We start from the raw sequence: 17,154 nt of genomic DNA on the forward strand, positions 1-17,154 counted from the left end.
TCCAGACAACTCCACTTCTAACAGTGTTTTTCTTAATTCTTTCCCTCTCCTCCTCCCCATCCCTAAAGATCTGTGTGTCTTTGGCTCCAGACCGTTGTCTTGCATGGCAATTTGTTCTTCCAAATGCATCATTTCTTCACCACTAAAAGCAAGGATTTTGAGTTACGGATTTAGCCTGGAGGCCAGTTCCTTGCAGCCAGCATTGGTGCATGGCTGACTTTTTCAGTTTTGTGTTGTATTTCATGTATTTCATGTATTTAGTGTTAAAAACCATCCTTCAGCCCTGTTTTTAGCATTTTCCAGTAGTGGAACTGAGGTCGACATTAAAAGTATGGCCAATATTCCCCTTGCATCAGTTAAAAATGTTTTGATAAGGATTTGCTAATGCTGGATAAGTATTTTTGAAATGATGTAACTTCTGCTTAAACCTGTCTCCCTCTCAGGCTCTGATTACAGGGCTCTAAATGTTTTATATTAACTGTTAAAAGACACTCTCAGAGAAACCCTCTTTCTGTGCAAAAGGCAATCCAGGAAAGTAGTTTGCCTTAAAACAAAGGGGTGTGTGCTCTGATAACATGCATTTTATAATAATGAAATGAATAAGCAAACTTGGTGTAATTCATTGTCCCATTCATTCATGGATTGAAAGGAAAATTAACCATTTTGGTAAAAACAAAAGCTAATGCCTTTTTTCTCACTTGGGGTTCTGTAAACTTGAAATACTCAACAGCTTTAAACACAGCATGCCTTTTTCATTTTAGACTCCTCTTCCTTCCAGTCCTTTGAGCACTTTGTGTATTTGTGCCAGCTTTCAAAACTGACAATTCTTACCCTGCTCAAAGGACTCAAAGGATTCAGATGAAAAATTTGTTTGATCTCCATCACTTCTTGACAGAAAAAGTGAACTTTTAGTCATCACCATAACTGCAGAAGATAGTTTAGAATTTAATACACATAACAGGAATGAGAGAACCTTGGTATTTGCCCTGGCTTGGGGGCGGGGGGAAAAAGTTCTGCCTTTCAGTGATGTAAACCTGTTTTTTTAATGGCTATAATTTTGTTACTGTTCTGTCTGGGAAAATCACACCACACTGACTTGATAGCTAGAACTGGAGCTAAGCCAAAAGAGATGAGCATGAAGAGGTTTGTGGAATGAATACCTTTGAAATTATATGACTAATATAGCAGCAAGGAATTTCTAAGTGCTGGAAGACCATGTCTCAAAGTGTAGCCTTTGTTCACTAACCTCCTTTTGAGCCTCAAGATCTCTTGGGGCTTTTTTTTCTTCCTCTTCCCAGACATTAAATATGTGCAACATACTTGGAAGACAGACAAAACTGGTACCAACACCAAAATACATGTAGAAAATATTTATTGTAAACAAAAGGATTCTGTGCAAACAGTGAAGAAAAAAGGCTTGTTTTCTTTTTTTTTAATGGCACAACTTTGTAACACATAAAACTCTCCAGTGGTGTTTGTGCTATAGACAGGAGCAAGCTGAGGAATCTGTATGGGATTTTCCAGCAAGATGGCCAGAAATTTTGGTTTACTGTTGTTGTCTTGGTCCTGACCTGACTGACCACCTCTTCAAGTTACAGAAACTCGTCCCATACTCTCAACTACTTGGACACATATGAATTAGAAGTATGGCAGAGTTTTGATTAAGTCAGATATTCATGGAACCCTCAAGGCTTTTTTCAGAAGCAGTCCACTCAAGTCCCTTATGGAACTGGCTTTGATTTTCCTTGCAGAAAGGAACATACGAATTAAAAGCATGGCAGAGTTTTGATTAAATCAGACATTCACGGAAGTCTCAAGGTATTTTTCAGTAACAGTCCACGAGCAGTCCACTCAAGTCCCTTATGGAACAGGTTATGATTTTCCTTGCAGAAAGGAGCTCCAGCCTCTGAGGTTTAACCTCGCATCTCGAGCAAGATCTGTTTTTTTTAGCACTCCCGAGGCCAGAAGGCAAAGAATAACCCAACAGAACGGCGACAGAAGCGTGGCAACATTGTGCCGGGCTCTGTCGCCTCCTGGAGCCCCTCGGGGCGGGATCCCCGGTGGGCGCTGGGGCTCTACCAGCCCCGGGAGCCGCTCCCGGTGGGCAGGCTGGGAACGCCCGGCCCGGGGCGCTGCTCCTCCAGGCGGTGGAACTCGGTCAGACGGAATCGAGAGGCCAGAGTGTTCACCATCCTCCTCAGGGTGAAAAAGGCAGCCACCACTTGGAAGCAGAGGAAGGCGGCGAAGATGATGTGGAGGGCTCGCTCCAGGGAGTGGATTTTCAGCCCTTCGTTGAACAGCAAGAAGAGAATGACAGGCAGCTGCGGGAGGAGAGTCAGGAGCCAAAACCCAGCCAGCTCAGGCACCTGGAACACGGAGACATCAGCTGTTAAAAACCCGACAGATGGGAGGAAAAAAATCCAAAATCTTGTGAAAGAAACACAATTCTTATTAATTTTTCAAAATAAGAAAAAAATTTCGAAAAAAAATTCAAAAGAATTTTTCAAATTTTGTAATGTGAAAAGGCAAGTGACGTGGCTTCGTATTTTCATATCCTGTGTTTTTAAGCGTATTTTATATTTTCTGACAGAACAATTTTAGGCAGTGAGAGAGCTCTCTTCAAAGGGGAAACTACTTGGAATTCACAAAATTAAGTGGAAGCCAATGCCAAGGGAATAGAAGATGCAGAGTGCTACAGAAGAGAAATAACCCTCTCCTCAACTTCAATCTCTGAAATAAAATGCCTGCTGGTTAATGATCAACTCCCAAAAGCAGCAATTCTTGCAGAAATCACTACGTACATCTGGTAACTTACTTTCTCCAGGAGATTGCCCACATATCCCAGGTAGAGTCGGATGAGCTCTGTCAGAGAGACCAGGATCATGATGGTGACCAGGATGAACTTGTAATAATCCGACAAGGCTGGGTACTGCAGGGGAAGAAGAAAGGAAAAGTTTCTGCCGTGCTGTCTGTGGTTAAATGGAGATACTCTGTGCCACTGTCAAGCTGGCAGCAGTGGCATTCAAACACTCCCAAATTAATGTAAAAACCTCCAACTCCAGTGAGGTTATCCCACACCAGGACATCTAAAACCCAGCAGTTTCCTTCCTTCTCACCTTCAGGTAGAGGATGGCAACTGTGACGAGCCACCAGAACGGGAAGAAATAAACATTGAAATAGAGGGACATCTGCAGTGGCAAACTGGAAAGGATTTCACAATCTGCACAGAGAGAAAGAAGATTTTATCATCGTGCATGCTGTAAATATGACAGAAGGATACAGCTCCATCTTAGCTTCATGCAGGGCAGTAATTCCACTCTTCCCCGTCAAAATAAAAGGTAAAAATATTTTTATTTGTCTAGAGGAAATGTTCACACCCTATCTGGAGTTATATCATTTCCTGGAATCTAAGGCACCTTTTGGTTCCTGGGACAGAACATTTTCATCATTTAGTCGTATATTCAAGTTGAGTGTCCAACTGTTGATTACCTGGTGGCTTTTAGCTTACTGCACCATCTCTGACTGAGGCTTAGCTGAAGAGAGCTGCTGGAGAGCAGGCTTGCATGGCCCACTCTTCATTTTCAACCTTTTATTTAAACAGACACTTGGATGGAAGGCAGCAATTTCTCTGATTCTTAAAACTTCAAATGTGTCCAGCTAAAGCTCATCCTTTCAAGTCTGTAGAGAACAAAATGCATTCGCACAATGCAATGTAGAGAAAAGAACTCCAACGCGTGGGCAGTAAATTCTGTGCTATGATTTTGTAATAGACCTACAAGGTCAGACTTAAGGAAAAAAAATTACTTAAAACCAGAAAAGCCAAGAGTTCTAATTTCAGTTGTGATCATAATGTTTAGGTATGTTAAAGGTTTCCTTGACATGGCAATGCTATTTATAAATTCTGTGCAAGTTCTAAACTCTCTTTGGATGAACGTTTAAGCAATATAAACCAATTCTAATTAATTCTTCTAACCCTAAATTAAATTAGTGCTTATTTGCTGGGGTTGTTAAATTAATGGAAAAGCCAGACAGTATGGCAATGGCCAGTTGCTATGGCAACTCACCGAGATCTGTACGTGTAAAACTTAATTTCTGAAATCCTGATGTCCAGAAATTTGCAATTGGTTTCGGTGGACTGGATACCAACACGGGACTATTCTCTAACATAGGAGTATCCTCCAAACAGGAAGCCGAAGAAAAAAAAAGGACTGAAGACAGAAGCTATTTGTGAAATGTTTGATAAATGGAATGAAGAGCTAGCAATCGTTTAGCAGTGTTACTACACTAAAGAAAGTGGGAACTCCTGCCTTGAAATAAGAACGCCTTTTTGATTAATTTGATCGGCTTAGAATGGATTTATGCGCTGAAATCAACACGGCCTTTCTGTGTGGGCGTACTGTGCGCATTTCCATGGCTACTCCCGCTTTGAAAACAGCGCGCAGGTTCCACGGGCGACACGACGGGCACAGCCATCGCTCACCCCCACAGACCGGCTCAGAAAATCAAGACAAAGCCGAATAAAGACAAAGCTCCAGGCCCGGCTGTACCTGCGCGGTATCCCGGGAAGCCCGGCGGGGCTCGGGGCACATCTCCGAGCGCGCTGCGGGCGCTGTCGCTGAACACGGAGCTGCTGAAGGAGACGAGCCGCCGCCTCAGCGGCTCCGGCAGCGCCGGCGGCCCCTCAGGCCCCGCCATGGCCGCCCGGCCACCCGCGCCGCGCAGGCGCCATGGGGCCCGCGCGAGCCGCCGGGCGTGGGCGGGGAGACCCCGGCTGTGGGGCGGGGAGACCCCGAGTGTGGGGCGGGGAGACCCCGGCTGTGGGGCGGGATCGATCCCGGCTGTGGGGCGGGGAGACCCCGGCTGTGGGGCGGGATTGATGCCGGCTGTGGGGCGGGGAGATCCCGGCTGTGGGGCGGGATCGATGCCGGCTGTGGGGCGGGATCGATGCCGGCTGTGGGGCGGGATTGATGCCGGCTGTGGGGCGGGGAGACCCCGGCTGTGAGGCGGGATTGATGCCGGCTGTGGGGCGGGATTGATCCCGGCTGTGGGGCGGGGAGACCCCGGCTGTGGGGCGGGATTGATCCCGGCTGTGGGGCGGGGAGACCCCGGCTGTGGGGCGGGATTGATGCCGAGCGTGGGGCGGGATTGATCCCGGCTGTGGGGCGGGGAGACCCCGGCTGTGGGGCGGGGAGATCCCGAGTGTGGGGCATGATTGATGCCGGGTGTGGTGCGGGGAGATCCCTGGGATCCCTGGTGTGGGGTAGATTGATGCCGGCTGTGGGGCGCTGGGGAGCGGAGCCGGCCCAGCAGTGAGCGCGGTCCTATTGCCGTGTCCGGTGCCAGCGGCTCCCCTCAGACCCGCCATCGCTTTGCTTCGTTTCGGGTCAGTCAGAGTCAGAAAAGAGGATTTATTCCTTTTCTTTTTTTCCTCTCTACTCTGCGAGGGCAGGGTGTGGTTTTGTGAGAAGGTAACCGGAGTGCTGGCCCGAGGAAAGCTGCTGTAAAGCCGCTCTGTTTCCATCTAGGTAAATGCGGGAGACGGACGGTGCTGGTGGCGGCCAGAGAGCGAGCGGGCAGTGGAAGGATGGTGAGCGTTCTGTGCTGCCGCTCAAAGGGGACATGAATGACCCGTTTGAGAGCTGCAGGTGTGACTGAGCCAGGAAATACCTTTTCCTCCAGGAAATCCCTGTGTGCTGCTCTCAAGTTAAAAGCTGTGGTGAGACCAGCGCAGCCGTTCTAACCGAGTCAGCTTTGTCCCTTACCGGAGGTTTCATAGGATAAGTTAATAACGTAAACCCAACTTCTTGTGCTTCTTTTATTTGGAAAAAATATATTTCAATCACCTTAGAGCCTGATTGCTTCGGGGAGAAAAAAAAAAAAAAAAAAAAAAAAAAAAAAAAAAAAAAAAAGCCATCCTTAGGCGTGCAAGAAATTATTTTCTGTGCAAATAGAATGAAAGAGACTCTTTTACTGTGAGAAATGTTCTGCACCTAATGTGAAATAGAATTACGGGATGATTTGGGTGGGAAGGGAGCCTAAAGACCCCAGAGTGCCAAGCCCCCTGCCATGGGCAGGGACATCTTCTCTGGGCCAGAAATGCCAGCTCACTTCTGCTCCCCCACCTCAAATCATGTTCAGCTTCTTCCCGGGGTGATCATGCTCCAGGATGACTTTCCAAACTCAATTATCTCCAACTAAATAATTCAAAGCCTCCTAGTTTAAATTTAATTTCATTCTATCCCGCTGGGAGGACTACAGAGAAAGATGGCTAAACAGGCAGGAGTTCTGAGAAATCCATTTGGCTTTTGAGATGATGAATGGTGTGGTATTGACAACAGATATTTTCTTAAGGACTTCTCCAAACATGGGTATGCTAGCAGGAATCTGCATTAAAAAAACTCAACTGAAATTATAGAAGAGTTTAAGGATCATTTTTATATTTGAGGAAATTTTATGAAAGCCGGCATTAATGTTGGATGGGTTTCTGAACTTAAAAAAGTGCAGTCTGGATCAGTTATCTTGCCAATTGTCAGTAGGTGCTGGAAATTATTTCCTTTTGGGCTCAACAACTGTAATGGTGACTTTTGTACTGTTTAGCCAATATCTTCATAAAGTTCTCTGCTATGGACAGGGGCAGGGTGAGGAATCTGGGTGAGATTTTTCAGTGAGATTGACAGGAATTTTGGTTTACTGTTGTTGCCTTGGTCCTGACCTGATTGCCCACTCTTCAAGTTAGGGAAACTCATCCCATATTCTCAAGTACTTAGACACATATAAATTAAAAGTATGAATTAAACATATGGCAGAGTTTTGAATAAATCAGATATTAATGGAAGTCTCAAGGCTTTTTTCGTGGTATAAGTTGGTGGTGTGTAAAAGTCCAGCCTTTAAGGATTTTACTTTTGACTACTTTTTCTGAATGAAAGATGGGAGGGTTTTTTTTTTTTTTTCTGAACTACACAATGTTGTGCCTTTTCCTGATGCCAGTGGCTTTGAGTGGGGACCCTGATCTTCCAAATACTACTTGTCTTATGTTCCCCAATTCTGAAAACTTTCAAGCATGCAGCCAGGTATCCTGCCAGCAGCTCTGCAGCAGCCAAAGCTCTTTTGCAGGATTGGGCTCTGCCCTTGTGAAAACTGAAGCAATCCAGCTTAGCAGCCAGGGAAGTGTAAAACTGAGGAGCAGGGGAAGGAAAGGCTGATCTGATGGCATGCAGACACCACAAGAAATGTATGGATTTGCCATGTAGGCTCAGCTTCCAGGCTCAAGGTGTGACTCTGTGATATTTGGCAGCCTTCCATTTTCAATAGATGGCTCAGCATCCTGCATGTCCCCACAAAATGAAGTTGTGCACACTTTGTTTGATATTTTTGTCTGAGCAGACACTTAAAATATTCCCTGAAGAGAAACTCTTTGTTTTTACTATTTCTGTTTGATTTTTGCTAGACTACAGCCTCCCATTTTTAAATTTTTATCTTTCAGCAATTTGATGATCAGAATTCTTTTGATTTTCTGTAGGAAGGGATGGAGAGCATCCCTTCCAGTGGAAGAAAACCTTAAAATTTGAAGGATCAGAATAGCTGGGGCATCCCCATTGGCACATCAGAGCTTTCTGTAGCAGAAGGGCAAAAATCTGTGCCATAAGGAGTGGGAGAAGGAAAAACACAAATGTTACATGGCTGTAACAGAGACAATGACCATCTGAGCATAAATAGGGTCACGTTTTTGTGACAAAATTCTCTCTGGCCTTTCCCTTTCTTAATGGAGAGGCATTCCCTTCCTGAACCTCTGTCTATCCACAAATGGATGTTTGTGCAGAAATAACCAGATTTCCAGTTCTCTGTGCTTCAAAATCAGATACTGGAATACAAAACTGGAAGAAATAGGCTCGCAGTGGCACGGCATTTTAAAGGACTGCTTTATTCCTCTCCACACGTGCTAGCTATAAATAAAACAAAAGCCTCTGAAAAATCTGCCTGCAAGCTTTAAATCAGAGAAATATTGAATCCTGGTGTATCCTCAGCAGTCCCACTAACTTGGTAGACACTGGCCTGGCTCCCAGACCGAAGCTCCTGGGGCTCTCTGGCAACAGCACAAAGCCATAAACACCAGATGCAGAGTATCTGTGGAAATGAAATATCAGCAGTTCTGCACAATTGGCATTTCAGCAATGCAGGGTTCATTTAAGTGGTTCCAGTGGTTTACCTTCGCACCTGAATCACAATTGCTGTGTTTCTGAAGGTGTTGGTGTGTGGAGTCTCACAAAAGCTATTTTCCCTGGCATGCCTGTGCTGTTGTCCCCTGATGTGCGTGAGCAACAGAAATGACTCTCCTCCTTGCTGGTTCCTTAATACCTGCCTGGTATTTTAACAGAAATGCTGGAAAAGATGTGAAAAATACTGCTGAGCCAAGGTATGTGCAGGCAGGCAGGGTACAGGCTTGCTTCCTTCTTGTGCCCTCAAAATGAAGTGGCACATTGGGAATTTGAACAAATTACAGATGCCACGAAGACTCTAATGTGTGTGATTGAAAGGATCCTGTTATTAGCTGTGCCAAGGTCTGCCAGAGTGATTTCACAGCTGTGCTTCTGCCTTGTGATACCCCAGAACAGTGGTTGTTTTGGGTTTTTTTTCTGTGTGTCACTTGTGCAGGTTTTCATTTCACACCTATGGGGTATTTGTGTCTAGTAAACAATTATTGTTGCTGATGAGTCTTAGGCCAGGCCCTTGGTGTCAAGTATTATTAAGTACATATCACTGCAGGGATTCCATGCATTAAATAAATATTGGCTATTTTAGTCTTAAGCATAAAGCCAGCAGGAAAAAAAAAGAAAAAGACTAAAAAGAAGAAGAAGAAAGGGCTGTTACTTGCCCCTGCAGATTGAATTTCTTCTTGCTCTAATTGGCATTTAGTTAGAGCCACTCCCTAGCTTGTTTTATTTTGTTGATCCCTAGTTTTGTCACGCATGCTGGGAAAGTCTGAAAGCTGGCATGGCAATTAAACAAGTTTTACTGTTTGTGTTGCAAAAGTGTTCAGGGTTTTCATGGTACAAGAGAAGGTTACCGAGAGAGGATGGATTTTGAGCCAGGTTCTCACCAAAGATCCTCGATGGAGCTTCAGCTTTGGTCTCATCTTTGCATGGATGGGCAAGCTGGTCTTTCATGCAGTAATTTTAACCAAGTGTTACTTGTACAATCCAAACCGGTTGGAGAGGCTTCACCTCTTCCCTCCTGGTGGGTTCCCCCAGAAAGCTGTTCGTGGGCAGGAGCAGTGTGCTTGCTGAATGTCTCTGTCCTTCTCTGCTGGTTACTGGAAGAGTCTCATGGTTTTGCTAACTCAAGGTGCACACAGGTTTTAAAATTTGATTCTGCACAGAGATGTAAGCTCTCCCAGATGTTGCTTTGTGGGTCTGAGCTCCTCCAGATGCTCAGGCTGGTTGTGTTCCCTGGGTACCACACCAGATTCTTCACCTGCAGTCTGTGTAACTCCTGCAAAAAGGCTTTCCTGGGACATGGACCCGGGCAGTCCAGTGCTTTCTCTCTTTGTTGGAGAATCCAAAGATGGCTCAGTATTAAACATTTACCTCCAATCTGTATCAGCTGTGCAAAGGCAGGATTGATTTTGCTGTTGCACACTGCTGACAGGTGCCTACAGTACAAATAGTACAAAGTCCCTATAGTACAAATGATCATTTTGAATTCCCCAGCTGCTCTCTTTGAAATATAAGATTTCTATATGTCTTCTGTAGATGGCTTCTTCATTTCCTCATGCTACCAGAATCTGTAAAGTGGTGCTTAAGACTGGAGAAAGTCTAGAGGAATTCTTACTATAAAGATGTTGCTTAAAATCAAGGAATCCCTTTCCTGCATGCTGAACTATTCCCATTCATAGTAGAGGACAGGACTGAAGGATCAAATCCAGCTTGTAGGCTTGTCCTCTTTCTCCCTGAAATGCTTTATTACAGAGCTCAATTAAGAGCAAATTTCCCCCTCAAACTGTCTTATAAGGTCATGCCTGCCTTCATGAAATACTGAATCTGCAGCTGCAGGATTTATTACAACAGTATTTTAAAACACATGATGCTGCTACTGCAGCAGCAGCTCTAATTAGAAATGCTCTGAGCTCACTGTGCAGGCCAAGTGTTGTTTCCAAACTGCAGCATCCACATCAGGAGGCAAGTTTGTACATGTTGGATGGACAAACAGAGGTACCTGTGGGAAAAAAACCCCTGGAGTCTGCTGAGAAGTGCTGCTGTGCTGTGGTTTCTTACTTCTTTAATTTGAATTAGCGCAGTTCAAGGCAGATTTTTGCCTGGGTAGGATTACTGAGTTGCAGCAGTTTACTGGCGAGGGAAGACCAGGGCTAAAACCTTCAGCTTTTTGTTACAGTGTGATCAGGTTGCCACTGTGGCCAGTGAGAAGTAATGGAAATGGAATTGAAGTGGACTGGTGCTGGATGTTTCTCACAGTAAGGCTCCCCTGCTTCCCTTGTAAGGAAATCCAGCAGGCACACAGAGGAAAAATTCAGGAGATGAATATGCCAGAAGAGTTCTGCTGTGCACTACAAATTGCCCACGGTGGTACCAGGCAGCCTGTGCTGATCACACCTAAAGAACCTCTCCTTTCCCTGGATATGAAACATGGCAACCCACTGCAGGAGGGCTCAGGATTGACACTGTTGTCCTGCAGGGATAATTAGCAATTTACCAAAGCAGAGCAACAGATGCCTTGAGAGATGTGAGTATGATTAACTCCATAAATACGTGTTATGAAATCATGGGCAGTGTTCTAACTGTAATGAATTCCCCCTGAGGGAAAATATGCCTGAGTAAAGAAATCAGAAAGAACTTGATGCCAAACGCAGAATGGAAGGGAATTACTATGAGGCTGGAGTCTATCCACGTGGTTTTTTTCCTCAGTAGTCTGTTCCTTTGAAGACTCAGATGAAGAGTTATTTCTCTTCATTTTATTATCCTCTAATCTCCAAAATCTGTATCACTTTCCTAAAATGCACTGGCATGTATCACATGCATATATAGCATTCCCTGGGAGCCTTGTTACTGCTTCACAGTCACTGCAGGTGAATTTGTTTATAAAAAGGCAAGCACCTACTTGAGACAGCATGAGTATAAGTCACTATTTGCTCCTGTGCTGAAAGTGGATTTCTGAGTGTTATAATATAAAGGAGATGATTTTTTTTTCTATAAAACTGTGAGACCAAAGAAGCCTGGGAGTGAATTCAAGGAGCCCTCATAAAGACTGTTTATAATAAAGCCTCACTTGTCAGACATGGAGGCCCTTTAGCTGCTTGAGTTTGCAAATTAGCCTTAAAGCTGCTGGTATTTCCATGGTGTTCAGCTTTGCCCTGAGAAATCCTCGTGTAAGAGCCACTGAAAAAATTTCCTAGACGGTCCCTTCTTGTTGGTGTGTCCTGGCAGAAGGTGATGAGTTATTCCTGCATCCATTGCTTGCAGGAGCATCTCTCGGCAGCAGACATAGCACAGAGGAGCTCATGAATTGCCCCAGTGGGAAATCAGGTTAGAGGAGCACGAAGCTGTCTTCAAACTGCCTTGTGCCAGCAGTGGGTGGCCTCAGAGCCTGCACTGACAGCACTTTATTCCAGCCATTATGTCCCAAAAATCTCATTCTGGCAAAGGGTGGAGTCAGTCAACTCAAAAAAAAAACAAACCCTGTCCTTCTGTTACTTCCATTCTGATCTCAATGTTCCTTTACTATTCCACAGTGAACTGCACTGATAAATACCTTAGAGCAGTTTTGGGTTTATGCTGTGTCTTTCAGAGCAGAGAGAAGGACCAGTGCCCAGAAAAACTGAGCTTTAGAATGCCAGGTTATCTGTGAGAGAAGTTTTCAGTGCAGTGGGTAAAAAGCTGTAATTCCTTGGTTCTGCTGAGAGCAGACAAGCAGCGTGGGCCTGTCTTCAGTCCTGTGTGCAGTCATGGCCCTGGAGTGGATTAAATACATGGTTTGGGTTTTTTTAGAAAAGGAAGAGCTTTAACCTCACGTGTGGAAAAACCCATACAACTTCACTAGGGCACTTCTGCAGTGAGCTTCGTAAGGCCTGATGGAATGAGAACTTATTTCGTGTCCAGTCTTGATCTGACTGGGTTCAGCTTGTGCTTAAGAGCTCTGCTGAGTCTAGGCCGAAAAATAACTTTTCATGTGGGAATGCTGCAGAAAGGATGACAACAATTAGCAAAGGCTTCCTTCAGCCTGCTCCCTGGGAGCCTCAGCTCGTATTGCTTGGACATTAATAAGATGTTGAGGTGTAGACTTTAGTTGGAGTTTTTCATCAGATTTCATTAACTTGGGTTTTGTCCCTTTTTGCCTATGTGTGTTTTTCTGGACGTAAGTGCTTCAGAGAAATTGTAATTTTAAAATCCTCTTCTAACTGCCTCTGAATTTTCAGTCATGACTTTCATCAGATTTAAATGCTATTTGATTTGTAAATGTTGGCTGATATTTGGACTGAATAATTTCACACACTGGTCTCTGGAAACTGCAATACTCCATTTCACAGACAAATAACTCCCCCAGCATATGGAAAATGGCAAGTGATCCAGCTGCTTTGGGGCTCCCAAGTAGAGATGCATTAAAAAGATCTGGCTTTTCTACATGTTTCCACCTTCTGAAATGTCTCTGCAGCTATTAATTTGATGGAAATGGAGATTCTCAGATAGTTTGTACAGTTGAGAGTTTGTGACATAGATATCTCCAGAAGTCAAGACTGATACATCTATATCTAACATCTATAAGGTATCTATGTCTTTTTTTCCAGGTATCTCTCAGAAGGTGCCTTAACAAGTCTCTGTCATACTCAAGCCAAATTAGGAGCAATTGTTTTTTCTAAGCTAAAATCCTGATCCTGCTGAGAGCAAGAAAAGTTTGGTTGGCGAGAGTCAGGTATTTGGCTGGTTTCTTTCAACTGTTATCTGCAACATGCTTCTTATTTTTGTTTTTTGAATATATCACCGAGCTTCCTCAGGGAGAGGTGGTGATTTATACAGCTGGAGCCTGAATGAGCCTTTGAGCACCAGCTGTGGTTACTTTTTGTGTCTATTCTTCTTCACTTCAGACACTAATAGTCCATGTGCCCCGTGGATCCACGGGGTGCTCACTCTTGTGGTGCTCATTTTGGGGTTAGTGTGCAGTCCTGTGTCATCCACACACAGGATTCCTTTGTGATTGGCATTTTGTGTGGTAAAGAGGGGATGAATTGAAAACTTCATCCTGAAATGTAAGTGCTTACACAGCCTAGGTGGCTTTTCAACTCAGCCCAAAAAAAACCCCAGAGTTTATTTCCTCTCTGTAATTTTAGCAGATATTATTCAAAGATATTGTTTGCTTTAGACAGCTCTGAAACTCTTCCCTCTTACACCCTAGGAACTGGATCTAAATGGAGGCTTTATGATTTGTGCAGGTGAAGATTTTATTGCCAGAGTTCTTAGACTCTTCCAGAATGCTCTGGCCAGTACCAAAACTGGATTCCTCCACTAAAAATTCAGAGTAACTTCACTGACTTACAAGAAAAAAATTACAACTGCAGTTAGCCTGAGGGGTTTTCATTTCAAGCTCCATGACTTTTCTCAGATGCTTTTTCTTAGGATGGGCATTTTTAGCATTGTTAGGCTCATCCGACAATGATCTTGGCCTTCTTGGGTCCCTCTGCAGTAACAGCTGTGTGAAGATGAATTCCATATTCTGTTCAGGACCTCATTTACTTTGTTGGCCAGTGCATTTAGAAAGCTGCTGTCAGTCTGGCTGATTCAATTCCACAGGACATCTTGATTTTTTTTTTCCAGTGCTGCTCTTATTACTTTATTCCTGCATGTTGGGTGATGTCTCAGCATAGACAGTGACCTACATAGTAGTTATTTTTCTTCTGCCTTTTTCTATCCCCAGTCATCCTTCAGTGTGAATACTGATTGCAAAGACATTGTTTGGCTTGGTTGTAACCTCCCTATTTGATTCCTTCCTCTGCTTGCTTAGTCCATCAGAGACCTACTGTTTCTCCCTCCTGATATATTTCTGGCATTTTTAAAATATTTCTTTTGGCAATTTATTGTCCTGGATTTTTTCTTTATTGTATGTTTCTCATTTTTCCTTTCAAAATCCGCTCTATCCATTAAAGACAGATTTACAGTGCCTGAAACATTGTTTTGGCCCTAGAACTCACCCCCTGCCACACCATTAGAAATTATGGCAACTTTTCTGTGCCTTGACTGTAAAGAACCCATTGAGCTCAGGCAGACATGTGGCGCTGTTCTAGCAGGAGAATATTTATTTAATCCCCGTGTGGAGAAGCAGAGAGAGAACTCCTAAATCCATTGCAATCAGTGGGGCTTTTCCTGAGCTCCAGCTGAGTCGGTTTAATGATCAGGTTCGTGGTCTGGAGTCAGCCTTGCAGCAAGAGCAGAGAGGAGGTACAAGGCAGGATTTTCACTCCCACGTTCCTCCAGTGTGCTACAGCAAGAGGTGAGGGACTTGAAGGACCAAGTTTTCTTCTGGCAAAAGATACTTTGAAATTCAAGTTCTCCCGTTTTGGCTGTAAAATAAGAAGGTTTCTCGGCGGCACAGCACAGTTTGAATACAGTTTTGCTGGGGTATTGCAGCTGTATGTGAAGTTCTGGAGATGAATCCCTGTCTGGGATTTACTAAGCCCACAAAGCACCAGTTAAATCTAAACTGAGGGGTTTTTCAGGTGTGAAAAAAGTGTTGCCTGGAGGGAGCCCTAATTTATTCCCTGTGAATTGTGATGATGTGTGCCACTGAAAGTGCTCTGGTTTGATGGCAAGCCCGGCTTATTCTCCCAGCAGAGAAGTTTGCTGATATAAGTTGGGTTAAAAAAGCTTTCCCCTGCTGGAATGTCTTAAATGTGTTAAAAATGCTTCCTCCTATTGATGTGCCTTGCTGAAGAGCAACTTGAACAGTGCAAACTGTCGAGAGCGTTTATTCAAAGAAGCAACGTCGGGAGCTGAAGATAAGAGCATTTATCTCCGTGTCAAAACTCCTCAGTGTCTTCAGTGGACTGCCAGCAGGGCAGGAACAGGGAGCTTAGGCTGGAGATGCTGGAATGCCGGCAGTCCAGGGGTGATGTTTATCCCACTGAAACGTGGCACACATCAAATCAATTACACGGTGAGAGCGTGTTCCCGCCGTCACCAGCCAGTGCTGAGAGGAAATATGTTCTCCTGGGCACTCCTCCCTTTGGATGCTGATTTAATTTGAAATGTGTATTAGGGGAGAGAGAGAGAGGGAGGAAAAAAAGAGGGAGAGGAGAGGGAATCTCGTATGTTCTGCAGCAAATTGCCACATCGATCTTGTCACTTGGCAGACACAGTTGGACCTGAGGCTGTGAGGCTGGGATGTGCCGTATTTCTGTCAGCCTCTGAGAAGCTCAGGAGAAAGAGAGACGTGGTATCAGAGTGGAAAACCATTTTCAAAGGACCAGCAAGCTGTTTAATGGCAGATCAGAGCAGTTGCATTTTTGGATTGTGCTTGTCTTCCACAGCTACAAATGTGCTTTGTCCTCGTCTCCTCCCCCATGAAGCGGTGATGGGGAGAGGTGGGACATCAGGGAAGGACTGGTGTTTCCATGGAGGCTGCTGTTCTTCGTGGCTGATGGCACCTGCAGGTCCCAGAGGAGCCCTCAGCCTGCCCTGTGCCTGTCCTTGTCTCTGGGACAGCTCTTCCATGTGCGTTTTTCCTCTGAGTTTGCACCCCGAGACCACAGCCTGTGTTACACAGCTCTGCTGGCCAGTTTGGGAGCTGACAGGATCACATCTGCAGGGACCTAATCCTGGGGTCAGAAACTTTCCTGAAATAGCTCTGTCCATCAGGAACGTGCCTTAAAATCCTGGTTTTGCTTAGATGAGGCACCGCAGGTGGAGGCAGCTGGAGCAGCGTCCAGCAGAAAGTGCAGTCCATCCTGAACAAACCTGAACCTTCAGACTCATCCGAATGAGGGGCGGCCCTTGGGCATCCCCTCTGCCTGGATGTTTGTCCCACACTCTGCGGAATGATGTCAGTGCCTTGGGATGGATGCTTGAGTTTCTTCCGAGCAGAACCAAAACACTAGAGAGCGCCATGGATTTGCAGATTTTTGGCTCGTGAAGTGCAGACTGAGGCTGTGAGTGCTCCCCGAGGGAGAGGATGTAGAGGGAGCTGTGCTCGGGATCCAGCCCGGACTCGCTGCTCGGGATGACGTGGGGATGGAGAGGATGGAAAGTCTCAGGAGGTGCCCATGAGGAGCTTCACAAACTTTGTTTTTGAGCTCACACTTCCCAGTCCTCCTGAAGAAAACTTTAAATTTTCGAGATCCTTCAATACATAACAATGTTTAATATTTCAGTAGGTTTGGATGGCCGAGTCGTTTCTTTCAAAGCAGGCTGGATCAGGTTGTTTGGCTGTCTCTTGTTCCCACCCCTGCAGAAGTCACAGACTCCTCCCTACCCTCTCCTTCCCTGTGGGTGGGTGAGAAGCTCACGAGCATTTTAGCAGTGCCCTTGCTGTCACATCGTGTTCTGTCCTGTATCTTCATCCATCATCCAAGGCCACCTGAAGCTCTGCTGTGCCCTGACTTGGGGAAGCAGTCTGTATGGAATCATGCTCCTCTTAATCACTGATCATGTGCTGCTGATGACTAAAACCTTCATTATAGTGAGCTGCCCTTTTTTGAACTCTTCTGCAGAAAAAGGAGGCTTCGCTGAAACCTGACTTCTCTTTCAGAAGATGCTCATCTCCGTGTATTCAGAAGTACTTCCTCACATAAAAATTTAGGAGTTTTTTTAAAGGAGAGGCGATCTGTAGATGTTTTGGGATTTAAAATTCACCATTTTTCTCCTCCTTTTCTTGTGATGCTTAATCTAAAAGGCTAAATGAATTCTTGCCATTATTTTTCCTCTCATATTTCTTATTGTTTTGTGGATGTTCAATTATCTTGACATTTCTGAGAACATTTCCTGTTGTGAGAGCTCAAGAATAATCAAAGTGAAAGAAAACGGTGGAAAAGGTGGTAGTAAAAAGGTGTTTAGGAGGAAATGTTCCTATTGAAGTTGCTAGCAGGAGGAAAAAGATGAGGGAATACATTTTCCCCCCTCCTCTCCTGGCCATGGAAGGGGATATCACCATCCAGCA

At 44.8% G+C, this 17,154-nt stretch overlaps 2 protein-coding genes across 2 annotated transcripts in view; one reads left to right on the plus strand and one right to left on the minus strand.

Annotated features, from left to right (window-relative positions):
• The window catches only part of MCM8 (minichromosome maintenance 8 homologous recombination repair factor), a 341,212-nt gene that overhangs the window by 148,393 nt on the left and 175,665 nt on the right, over positions 1-17,154 (plus strand). The gene's annotated exons all lie outside the window — the stretch shown is intronic.
• TMEM17 (transmembrane protein 17) lies at positions 1,466-4,695 on the minus strand. Its single transcript, XM_066314387.1, has 4 exons — positions 4,548-4,695; positions 3,117-3,220; positions 2,816-2,929; positions 1,466-2,366 (listed from the first exon to the last, which is right to left on the minus strand). Exons 1-4 carry the CDS (start codon positions 4,693-4,695, stop codon positions 2,076-2,078), a joined length of 657 nt encoding a protein of 218 aa, XP_066170484.1. The 3' UTR covers positions 1,466-2,075.

Source organism: Sylvia atricapilla, chromosome 3 (genome assembly GCF_009819655.1).
Source record: "Sylvia atricapilla isolate bSylAtr1 chromosome 3, bSylAtr1.pri, whole genome shotgun sequence".
Classification (NCBI taxonomy): Eukaryota; Metazoa; Chordata; class Aves; order Passeriformes; family Sylviidae; genus Sylvia; species Sylvia atricapilla.

Coding starts and splice junctions, on each gene's coding strand:
- TMEM17 (XM_066314387.1), bottom strand. CDS start 4,695: ATGGCGGGGCCTGAGGGGCCGCCGGCGCTGCCGGAGCCGCTGAGGCGG. Junction 3,221..4,547: donor CTTCCCGGGATACCGCGCAG/GTACAGCCGGGC, acceptor CTCTCTGTGCAG/ATTGTGAAATCCTTTCCAGT. Junction 2,930..3,116: donor TTGCCATCCTCTACCTGAAG/GTGAGAAGGAAG, acceptor CTTCCCCTGCAG/TACCCAGCCTTGTCGGATTA.